The sequence below is a fragment of the Silurus meridionalis genome, chromosome 14, assembly GCF_014805685.1.
Source record: "Silurus meridionalis isolate SWU-2019-XX chromosome 14, ASM1480568v1, whole genome shotgun sequence".
Lineage (NCBI taxonomy): Eukaryota > Metazoa > Chordata > Actinopteri > Siluriformes > Siluridae > Silurus > Silurus meridionalis.
Window position 1 is genome coordinate 19967988 of NC_060897.1, and position 12794 is coordinate 19980781.

The 12794-nt window shown below is 39.7% G+C and overlaps 1 protein-coding gene across 4 annotated transcripts in view; it reads right to left on the bottom strand.

Annotated features, from left to right (window-relative positions):
- Nucleotides 1-12794, bottom strand: part of LOC124396791 (putative methyltransferase NSUN7) — a 39220-nt gene that overhangs the window by 18337 nt on the left and 8089 nt on the right. For 2 of the 4 annotated variants that reach the window (XM_046866092.1, XM_046866091.1), the window contains exons 3-5: nucleotides 8201-8259; nucleotides 1758-1897; nucleotides 512-664 (exon numbers count right to left, since the gene is read on the bottom strand). In XM_046866092.1, coding sequence (XP_046722048.1) covers nucleotides 512-664; nucleotides 1758-1897; nucleotides 8201-8259 — 352 coding nt within the window. Of the gene's footprint in view, nucleotides 1-511; nucleotides 822-1757; nucleotides 1898-8200; nucleotides 8260-12625; nucleotides 12710-12794 lie in introns of those variants that run through there. The other 2 variants (XM_046866093.1, XM_046866094.1) reach the window with 2 other exon arrangements.

Genomic DNA, 12794 nt, shown 5'->3' on the forward strand with positions numbered 1-12794 from the left:
GTGTGTGTGTGTGTGTGTGTGTGTGTGTGTGTGTGTGTTGTTCATCCAAAAGCTCTGATTGCATCTGCCTGTGGTTCGGTACGATTTATCGACCCATGGTCAGCGTGCCCTAGGGCTCTCGCATGAGCTATGACCAAACCACCCCCCCAACACACACACACACACACGTACACACACGTACACAAACAGATCTGTATGAAATAAGATGCGTCAGTGTGGAATGGAGGTTAAACATAGGAGAACAGACTTAATGGAATCCCAGCAGCAGAACAGGACAATAAACTATTTTACCACTACACACACACACACACACACACACACACACACACACACACACACACACACTCCATTCCAAAGCTTCCAGTTAACCTTAGGGCAGCATGTTGTAAAGGACTTTGCAATGTGGTTTATCTCAAACTGCGACTACAGTCTCTCTCAGTCTCTCTATTTCTCTCACTCTCACGTGTGTGTGTGTGTGTGTGTGTGTGTGTGTGTGTGTGTGTGTGTATACCTGGTGCGCAGTGTATTAATCCAGGCGTGAATGGGCAGATTAGACCCTCTCTCCTGGCTCAGTCTGACGCTCTCTGGCAGCATGCAGTCGATGCTCAGCAGGTTGTGTTCGATTCTGCAGCGCGCTAAAGCTGCTGCCAGCTTCGTCTTAAACCTGAGACACATAAATGACAAACGTGAGACACGAATCCGTCCGTGCGTTATATTAAATAAAAATTCGGTAGAGAGGTGGTTGTAATTCAGACACATAGGTGAGGTGGTATCTTGTACCTGGATTCTTGTGCAGTAGTTATGTCTCGAATTGTTTCGCACTAGAAAAGTCACACAAATCATTTAAATCATAACACTATACAACTGACAAAGGTTTGTGGACACCTGACCTGTGCGTTTTGAACATCCCATTCCACATTTAGTGCCCATTTGCTCTTATAATAACCTCCACTCTTCTATAAAGTTGTTCCGCTAGATTTTGTGGAGATTTGTGCTTATTCAGCAACAAGGGCATTAGTAAAGGCAGGTACTGATGTAAATAGGGTGAGGAAGCCTGGGGTTCCAGTTTGACATCTTCCACTCCAGTCCAATGTAAAGCATATCTTCATAGAGCAAGTTTGGGTCTCCTAGTTCAAGTGAAGGCAAAATTTTATGTGACCGCATCCAGTGACGTCCAATACAATTGTGTGCGTCCAACTATTGTGTGAACAGTTTGTGAAAGAAGCACATATGGCTGGAAAAGTCAGGTGCCCCAATACTTGTAAAACAAATAGAAAGGGCATGGATAGAAATGATGGGACGCTTAAAGTCTGACCTTGCACAACCTTTAGAGGCAATCGCTGCAAACAAGCCATTTCTGTAGGTCTCAGTAAGACTTCTAGACCTGTCTAAAGGTAGTTTAACTCATTTCCTGATAAACACAGTGCTCTAGCTGTCTCAGATTTGAAGGGTGCCTTCATCAAACTGCCTTTTTGAACTTTTTCCACTGAAAGACACATCAGAATAGTCTGGGGTATTGTTCTTGGGTGTTTTTAGCTAGATGTTTTTGCTCTAGAATGACTTAGTAGCCTTGAGATTTCCTTTTGCCCTGCACAAAGTACAGTAGGCATCATGTTCTTTACTTTGAAAGTATGTTTGTGAACATACAGCTGAAGTGCCTTGCCAAAAAAGCTCTCATCTATCTGAAGGACATTCTCCCAGAAGCATTGTGGTATGTCAATATGCATTGTGGCAAAGGCGTGTATGAATCCCATTACCTGAGCAGACAGTTTTCCACATGCCTGACTTGAGCCACCTCCTCCGGCATGTCCCGATTGGCCGGTCGCTCACGTTGGAGGAAATTTCGGTCCTGCAAGTCGTACAATATCACAGCCACCAAACTCATCTGCTCGTCCGGCTAAGAGAGATCAAACAAAAAGCAAGCGTCTTCTTATACACGTACAGAGTGTATCAAATATATTAATAATATATGAAATACATCTGACTGAATAGTGTATATCTGCTGTGAGGTCTCGGATCATCCTATTTACAGAAAAACACACGTGATCTCAACTTTGGTAATAAATCGCTACGCTCCTGTGTTCTGAAATGATGACACAACAAACAGTCTGAAAGACTTCCCTCCTTCTATTCTCATTTTCTATTCTCGTGATGTCTCCTTTGTCCTTTAGCAAGGTCGCAGACAGGACCTATGAGGTTCAGCGCCTCATGTCGCCCAGCAATGGTGCTCCCTGATGGGTTGTGGCTAAGCGCTAAGCTCAGGACGCTAAGCTAACAGACAGAGTCCTGCTGGAACTCATTAGTTAACATATACACATATATATATATATATACATACAGTTTATACTGTATGCACTGTATTGTGGTATAAAATGGTGACCGATTTCAGTCAGCTGAAGTCTTAATATTTACTACATTGTTCCAAAAGCTACAACCAGGAAAGTGGAGTTTTATGGGGTTTTGATCGTTTGCTTAGTATTGTTTTATTTTCTCAAGTTAGGACATAAAATTTGATTCAAAATCTGCTCCCAGAATAGAGTCAGGCTGCAAAAACCTCTCAGGCGCGAATAAAGATTGAGTATGAGACATGTTTGTGTTTGGGTGAAGTGAGATTGGCAGAGCAAAGGAACTCTTTGAAAGATCAGAGAGTGAGAGAGAAAAGCACAAGGGAATGAAAAAGAGAAAGAGCCAGAAAGTAAAAAAAAAAAAAAAAGTGTGTGGTGATTTTATGTTCTCTCCCAGGATGCAGTGTAACAATCCAGAAAATTGTAACATGGGAAAATTTATCATTCGTAATGGCTGTACTTAGTCTCTGGAGAGTGTGTGTGTGTGTGTGTGTGTGTGTGTGTGTGTGTGTGTGTGTGTGTGTGTGTGTATGTACACAAACAGCTGAGACTTCCTCACTCTGGGGATGTAATGATTAGTGTGGGGCAACATGACAATACTACATTGATATTGTGATACTTTATTGCAACACACTTTTCTGAGATCTAACATCAATTACAAAAACATTTCAATCTCATTACTTGGCGATTTGAATGATATTTGGAAACTAATATAGAGAATTTCGAAGAATTTTGTTAAGAATATCCTCAGGTATTGGGACATCATTTACCATATGGACAAATGTTTGTGGAAACCTGGCACCTACATTTTGAACATATAATTCCACTCTTCTGGAAGTATGTGGACCCTAGATTTTGGAGTGTGCTTGTGGGGATTTGTGTGTGTGAGATGAGAAGGCCTGGTGTGCAGTCAGCAATCCAATTCATTCCAAAAGTGTTCAATAGGGTTGAGGGTCAAAAGCTCTATAGCAGATCTTCCACTCCCACCCAAGTAAAGCATATCCTCATGGAGCTGGCTTTGTGCACAGGGACATTGTCATGATGAAACATTTTTGGGTCTCCTAGTTCAAGTGAAGGGAAAAAGTCATTCTAGTTAATCCAAATGATGTCCTATACAATTGTGTGCCTCCAATTTTGTGGGAACAGTTTGGGAAAGAAGGACATATGGCTGGAAAAGTCAGGTGTCCCAATATTTTGTCAGGGTTCCCCTATTGCTGACAAAACAGTTCTTACCCATAGAGCATTAACGTCTTTAGCAGTTTCAGCTACAGGAGTTCGTCTGTTGGATCGGACCACATGGACCAGCCATCGCTCCCCACGTGCTTCAATGAACCTCGGCCGCTTACGACCCTGTCACCGGTTCACCACTGTTTCCTTCCTTGGAGCACTTTTGATAGATACTGAAAACTAGAGACCAGGAACAGCCCACAAGAGCTGCAGTTTTAGAGACGCTTGGACTTAGTCATCACAAATAGTCACAATTTGGCCCTTGTTCAAACTCGCTCGAATGTTTACGCTTGCCCATTTTTCATGCTTTAAAATGAGGACAAAATGTTAATTTGCTAAATAATATATTCCACCCACTAACAGGTACCATGATGGAGAGATCAGTGTTATTTTCTTCACTCATAGTGTTATAATCAGTGTGTGTTTGTATATATATATACACACATACACACACACATATTTCCTGCTAAAACAGGAAGTCGGAATCACACTGGGTTGAAGTGCTGGACTGACTTACAGCGAGCACCGCTGCACAGCTACAAGCTGAAATATTGAGCTGACATTCAGTAAAAGCTTTGCTGTGTGTGTTTTTTATTTCTGCACATCATTCCTCTATATTACATCTGCCAAACGCGATCATGTGTGTCGACGCTGACAGGAGGAAGAAGTCGAACGGCGACGGAAAACGATACCTGACACCATTATATTTAATACGCTTTTCTCCCTCTCTCTCTCTATGTGATTAAGTGAATTTCCACTGATTGGACCTCGTTTATCAAACCTGGAACGGATATACTGTATTTATCCGCGAAACGTTCACGAGAGCATTTTTATGCATGAAATAAATTGTGTACCCGATCGACGGAGGATGGGTCCCTGCAATTTTATTTACGGATTAATGAAGTCTAAATCGTGTGTTTGATTTTAGTGCCAAAACACAAAATTTGGTGAAAATGTTGAGAAATGCAGTCAAATGTGAAATATGCTGGATTTTGGTAATACATTTTAAAAATGTGTTGAAAATGTAGTGGAGATGTGAGGAAATATGGTAAAATGTGAATCTGTTGTAATAATGTGGTAAAATTCAATTAAATTTAATTGTATTTCATTTCTATATTGTTTTTTAGCAATAGACTAATAATTATAGAACGAAATTCACTTATATTTGAATTTTTCCTGATGAGCAGACTAGGGCGAAGGTGGTAAGGAAAAACTCCCTTTAGATGGTATGAGGAAGAAACCTTAAGAGGAACCAGACTCAAAAGGGGAACTCGTTCCCATCTGGGTGACACCAAGTGTGTGATTATAAATCATAAAAAACTTTACAAACACCGGGAGAGTGAGATATATCACAAGCACCGAGTGTGTGATAATAAGAAATGTCTTTTCTACAGTCTTCTACAGTCCATTGGAGTTGTGGAACCAGGTGCTCTTGAGCAACTTATAAATTAGCTCAGAAGCTGAGATCATTATAGATTCAACACCAACTCCTCAATGCAAGACCCTTTAAATGTTGAATGATGGAGAAACAGCATATGTAGAATGTTTATCCTTAAAGTCCAATATCTGAAATCTTGATGAAGTGGAATCCAACTGAAGTTGGTACATCTCTAGATGACTCAGGATCCTTCAAAATGGAAATGCCGACCCTTATTTTTTGAAATAGTGGTGCAATGTTGTAACAATATGGTGAACTTTGATGAAAATGTGGTTAAAGATTGAATGGAGGTTGGAGTGAAAGCTCTTTTGTGGCCTGCTATAGAGCTCTGACCTTAAACCCATTGAACACCTTTGGGATGAATGTGAATTCTGACTACACCCCAGACCTACTCATCTCACCTACACCTGTATCTGACTTTACTAACATCCTTGTTGATGAATGAGCACAAATCTACCAAAAATCTAGTGGAACATCTTCCCAGAAGAATGGAGGTTTTAAGAGCAAATGGGGACTAAATGGAAAACCCCTATATATATATATATATATATATATATATATATATATATATATATATATATATATATATATATATATACACACATTTGCACATTTCTTTTTCTTTGCTGCTGTAACAGAAATTTCCCCACTGTGGGAAGAATAAAGGTATATCTTATCTTAAACATGGCTACAAGAAGAATAAGGAAAGAAAAATAGACCAACAACAACTGATTGAATTTGACATACAGCTTCTAAAAAGGTACTCATAGCTGCCATTGGGGATTTACTAGGTTTATATATTATATGAATGTATAATGAAATACACTACATATATTAAGCACGATCTTCAAATGTCTTGGTTTACTCAAGCAGTTAATAAAAAGAAACCCTAAATCTACAAAATCCTAAAGATGTGTTAAAAAAAAGTGAAACAGGTAATAAATTAAAGTTCACAGCTTAGAAACGTACGAGCATGGCTCAACATGGCGTGATCGGTAATATTACCACTCCATTAAGAGTGACATGAAATGCTGCTAGAGCATACCGATCATTCATTAGCTCCTTAAACACACACACACGCACACTTTAATGATTAATAAGGCCAGATGGACTTTTGGCTGGTGGATAAAATGCAGTGTGTGATTAACTATAAGCCGGATGAAAGATTAATCGGTTATGCTGTCAAAGTCGCACCGGCAGCTATAACTCAATGCTAAAATACACTTCCTGCCGTCAAACTATAATGTGTTTGTGTGTGCGCACTCCGAAAACCTTTTGACCCGCCATCAAAAGATGAAACCGGGCACCTCCATGCAGTTCAAGGAACAGTCTGAGGTCCCAAATAACACCAAGAATCCTAAATAATGTCTACATTGTACTCGATTCAGTCCAGATACAGAGTGGTCCCGATGCCATCAAACATACAGTAGCCATTAGACTTCCGTGGATAAGTGTCCTTTGGGATAAGTGCAGAAAAAATTAAACATCGTCTTTTTGTCTTATTTTTGTTCTAAAGATACCAGTCCCTTTTAAAACTAATCATTCTGTGGACGTTTCTGTTATCACTTACATTATAGCAGCTACACTAAGTAGACACTTGACCATAAGATTCATATGAGAACATCCTATTCCACATTCAATACCCATTTGTTGTTATAATATCCTCCACTCTTCTTTGAAGATGTCTACATTTTATTCAGTTACGGGATCGGGTACCGAGGTAGGTGAGGGTGAGGATGTCTGTTGTGCAGTCAGTGTTCCAATTCATCCCAAAGGTGTTCAATAGGGATGAGATCAGAGCTCAAAAGAAGGCCACTCAAGATCTAGTGTGGGATGGGCAGAACATTTGTGATGTGCATTCACTGTAAAGCTGTACAGTTCAGCTACATAACTATTCTAATTAAGAGTAAAATTGTTCTTACATTTACATTTTTGGCATATAGCAGTCCGCCTTGTCCAGAGCGACGTACAAAAAGGAAAAAAAAAATACAAAAAACAACTCTGTTGAGAGTTTTTTATTTTTTAAAACAAAGCAAACCTGGAAAGTGTTAGTTTAAGTGTTTCAGGAAGAGGTAGGTCTTCACCCGAAGATAGCCAGGGACTCCGCTGCTAGGAGATCTAGGAGAAGTTCATTCCACCACCTCGGTGCCAGAACAGAGAAAAGCCTTGAGGTATACTTACCTCTTCCCCTGATAGAAGGTGGTACCAGTCGAGCAGTGCTGGAAGATCTCAGGCAGCGTGGTGCAGTGCAAGGCATGATGAGGTCTCTGAGGTAAGATGGCGCTGGTCTATTTTTGGCCTTGTAAGCAAGCATCGGTGTTTTGAATCTGATACGTGCAGCTACTGGAAGCCGGTGGAGAGAGCGCAGCAGTGGGGTGGTGTGGCAGGTTGAACACAAGTCACGCAGCTGTCTTTTGGATCATTTGCAGTGGATGAAAGCAGAGCGCTGTAGTAGTCCAGTATCAAAATGACAAGAGACTGAACAAGCACTCGAGCAGCCTGTGTGGACAGAAATGGTGGAATCCTTCGGATGTTGTAGAGAAGGAAACGACAAGAACGAGCCACATTAGCAACATGTGGGGAGAAGGACAGTTGGTTGACCATCGTTACCCCAAGGTTGCGAGCAGTGGCTGAAAGGGAGAGCAGAGAGTTTATGGAGAGTTATTCGGAGATCTTGACCTCGAGATGAATCTTTAGACTTAGACGAGCAAATGTGAATCACAAAAGCTGAAATGATCGTAAAAAAACCCTGAAAAAATCACAAAACCTGAACTTTATAATGGGAAATGATAGATGCAAGAAATTGCTAGCTACTTTTTCATGTCTAGCTAGCTAGTAGTAGGTAGCCTGTTTAAAATGACTCAGCAGTTTGTTCACAGAATGCAGAATGCAAACTAGTCCCAAAAACAAGCAAGCTACTATTTTTAGCTAGGTGGTTATATACAACTGTTTTATTGTGTCGACATGTTAGCACACTCGATTAATCATAAACATTTAAAAATATAGCAAGTGTTATATTGACATATCCACCCAAACCTAGAGAGAACACCCTAAGAGGGTACTGCCAGTGCTGTTTCAAGCAGCCGGATTAAAAAACAAAAACTAGCCACAGACTTTTTGCCTCATTAAAATCCAATTTTAACCCCCGTAGCCATAGTCGATATAACGACATTTAGATGTTTTCACTTACCACTAGTTTGGATGAGTAGAAGCTGCTGTTGATCATGATGTCCTCCAGCATCTCTTGATCTAAGGAAGACAAAATCATGGGCAAATAAACTCTCCATCATTAAAAACTGTTATATAAAATTGAAACAGATGCTGGATTTAGCTATGTGGCAAACCGTTAAATACGTCTGAACCCTAATGTTAGAAAAAAAACACTGATATAGGCGATACAAACCGTATTTATTTCGAAACTTTCAGATGTCTATAGATTCTGGGTGGGAGCCGTGTCATACTCTCTCTGCACTGTCAGTCATAACGAAACAAGACAATCAGGAGCATCTACAAGCTCATGTACACTATACGGATAAAAGTATTGGGTCACCCGACTTTTCCAGCCGTATGTGATTCGTCCCGGAACCGTTAACACAAAGTTCGATGTACACCTTTGTGTTTTTGTCTTTGGATCTATGTTGTTTAAACATCTGCACAAATCCATCTCTATGAATTTACAGGTTTGCTGGAGCGGAAACATCTATAAAGCTCCGACCTCAACCCCATTGAACAGATGAATTATGTGCACAAACTTTTATCCATATGGGGTATGTGGAAGAGGGCAGATAGAGCTTTCTGAGGTGAGAAAATGGCGGACACTTAAGAATGCCATGTCATACTTGAATATTTATGGAATTACCCTTATTGAGAGCGAATTACGATACAAATATCCCATTCATACAACTGAACAGTTGAAGCTTAAGGGCCTTGCTCAAACTTTCCGTGCTAGTGAAAAAAGAAAATATTCTTAGTTCATAATTACAACGTGCATTGAAGTGTAACACATAAACCAGTAGCTAATTTTGTTAAAACCCGGTTTTGTCACCGTCCTGAACGAAACATTACTGCGAAAAAATAAAGGCGTGCTGTAACGTTTCAAAACATTTATATTTGAAAAGGATTTCATGTGCTTTTACGCCACACCTTCTGAAGAACACGGGCTTGGAAGCAACATTGGCTTTTCTTACATGGTGGAAAGGTAAAATAAAAAAAATAAAAAAAAGATGAGAGTGGAGCAGAATATTTAATGAGATGAGAGAGAGAAATCGGGAGTTTATGAGTAATAAAGAGTGAGACAGGGGAAGGAGAAGAGGAGATTACACCTCATAAAATATGAGAATGAGGGGAAAAAAAGCACGTGACGTAAAAGAGAGGAGGCTGAGGCGTGAAAATGAGAGGGGGAGAGAGAGAGAGAGGATGGAAATGGGACTTTATGAGCAATAAATGAGTGGAGAGGAAAGGAGGTAATAATGACAGGCAGAAAGTGAAAGAGAAAGAAAGAAAGAGCGAAAAGAGAGAGCATGAGAAGAAAGGTTTGGTGAGAATACAAGAGAGAGAAAATGATTGAAGGGGTAAAGAATGAAAGGGTACAAAAGACCATGTATCACAGAAATCAAGACAGAGATAAAAGAGAGAGAGAGAGAGAGAGAGAGAGAGAGAGAGAGAGAGAGAGAGAGAGAAAAACGGAACAGAGGAAGAGAATCGTTGATAAGAGGAGATTACGAGAAATAAGGGAAGGAGAGGACAGCCAAGAGAGAAATCAGTAGAGGAGAGAGAGAGAGAGGGGGGGTACCAGAGAAGAGAGAAAAATTGAAATTTATAAGCTATAAAGAATGCAGTGCAGCAACGAAATAAAAAAGAGAAAGAGAAAGAACAAAAGAAAGAAATGCAGATAGATAGATAGATAGATAGATAGATAGATAGATAGATAGATAGATAGATAGATAGATAGATAGATAGATAGATAGATAGATAGATAGATAGATAATGTTGTGTGTGCGTGTGCACACACTTACATGCACATAGACAAACACACACACAGGGAGGATGCTTAGATGCAATGCTATGGCTGTAGGCCAAATGTGTGTGTGTGTGTGTGTGTGTGTGTGTGTGTGTGAGAGCTAATGAAGTACAACAGAACAAACACAATACACACACAAACATTTATATATATATATATGGCTGTAGCCCAAACATATGTGTGTGGATTGTGTTTGTTTTGTTGTACATTAGCTCTCTCTCTCTCTTTCTCTCTCACTTTGAGAGAGAGAAAATCAGCAGGTTAGGTATTCAGTAATTTATCTACAGTAAGTTATTTATCCTGGAAAAGGCCATCACTGAGCACTATGTGCACTCTTAACCACAGGTTGGCACAATTTAACATGGTCCATCAAATTTTTGTAAGTTCAGAGGAAACCGGAAAAACCTGAAGAAAACCCACACAATCTTCTGGAGAATATGTGATGTTAAATGCAGAGAAAAAACAAAGCTCTAGAGAGACCCTGGAGCTGCGATATAACAATAATGCCACATGTTGCAACGCTACAGCACAAATACAAAAAAAAAAAAAAAAAAGCAAGAAAACAAGGACGGGAAGTAGAAAAACAAGACACCAGAAACCCCCCAGGCAATCGCCGAAACCTAGAAATATAGAGTCTGGAAAAAAATCAGGGAATGCAGAAAACGTTTACCAGGAATCACCGTGAAATCACCCACAAAATAAATACATACGGGAAACACTGAAAACGGAAATGCCGAAAGCAAAAAACATGGAAGAGGCAACCAGGAAGTAAGCAAAAACCAGAAAAGGGTTGGAAAATAACTGTATAAGTGAAGCTGGGGGGAAATTCATTTATTACAAAAAAAAGTATATAGATATTATTATACACCATCTAGACTTTACAGGATGGAGGTAACAGGATATAATCTATGCCGGAAATATAAGGGAGACGAGCGCACTTATTTACATACAGTATGATTTTTGAACGTTCTTTGGTTAAGCCATTCTGGCGTAGAGTGGCTGGGCTTCAATTTACTATATTAAACCAATTACGCCTTCATGGAGATAAATCAGTGGTGGCAAAATATGCATTTACCCTTCTTATAATTGTTGGTATCACAGCTGCCCAGATGATCTGACTGGCTGCAATTGGAAACGCCCCAAAACCTAAAAGATTGGATTGATGAGATGATTGAAACAGTGTCATCTGAGAGCATGTTGGGGAGACTGCAAAGTGAGAGAGAAATGATCTACCGTAATTTCTGGACTATAAAGCGCACCCATATATAAGCCGCACTATATAAGTCTACACTAATGTACTTTACACAGGCTTTAACGAAAGACACGTTACACACGGTGTAACGGGTGAAATATGTTGCGCTTCCTTTAAGAGCAGAGTGGTATTTTGGAAATAGCATGCCACTGCATTTTTCCGCTATTACTGCATGTGTGTAAGACTGAGGATTATGTCCTCATTATTTTTTGATGCTGATTACTAAGTTTCTTTGACTAACTCGTAACGCTGTTGCCAAGAAAAATAAAAAAGCACGAGTTTTGGAAACCTGTCTGTGCTTATATGATTTCTGTTGCAACTGGAGTTAGCGAGCTCTCCCTTCACCCAGACTCAACGCGCTACAACGGCTTGTATCTAAACAGTAGCCGACCAAGTAAGTCATTGTTCACTGTCTTCCTCCTTCCTTTCACAACTATTTCTCTCGGGAGTTTATTTTTTGGCATCATCGTGCGTTTAAAAAAACGTTTTTTCTCCCGATGCCGTGCAGCTCAGAACACAGGTGAGGAGCGTTTTTTCGTTTCCGTTCGGAAATTCCATTGGTCTAATGTTATAGGGTTCAGTTTTTTGGCTTGAAGTTTGTGAAACCGGGAAAAACCCAGGAAAAATTCATAAATTAGCCACTTCGTTGTTTAAGCCGCGGTGTTCAAAACGTGGGAAAAAAGTAGCGGCTTATAGTCCGAAAAATATGTTAAATAGATACCACCAAGCTGCAATCGGAACAAGATCAAAACACAGCGTGCTTTGCTCTGATTGGTGGTTGCTGAGTGCTGGACAAGTCATGATTGTGCTAAATGTAGTTGAGTAAAAAGTGAGATATTTGACTTTGAAATGTATTGAAGTTTAAATTCTCCTCAAATGGAAATACTCCAGTAAAGTACAGATACGTGAAAAAGCTATTTAAGTACAGTAATGAATTACATTTACTTCGTTACTGTCCAAAACTGATGGTGACTAGTGGCTAAATATGAAATTGATTGGAAAGGTGAATTACAAACAAAAATAATAATAAAAAAGGAAAACAGGAAAGAAGGTAACTGACCAACTGCAGGAACTACCAAGAATCCAAAAAAACTAGAAAAAGTCTTCTTAACACAGGAACAAACAGGAAAAAAATGGAAACATTTAATCTATATCAGGAGACAATAAAACTCTAAACATAGATAGATAGCTAGATAGATAGCTAGATAGCTAGCTAGCTAGATAGATAGATAGATAGATAGATAGATAGATAGATAGATAGATAGATAGATAGATAGATAGATAGATAGATAGATAACCGCACTAGCCCCGCCCACTTAGTCCCAAGTTGTATCTATACCAACCCCAAAACTGCTCCTGGCTTTTCGTGCTTCCAGGAAACAGAAGGCTGAGACTGTGTCGGAATGCGAGATGTGAGACGTCTGGAGCTAAAAGAGGTAAAGGCTGCCACAATGGCCAGTGATGTATGAAAGGACAAAATAACAACAACAAAAGACGACAAAGAAGAAGAAA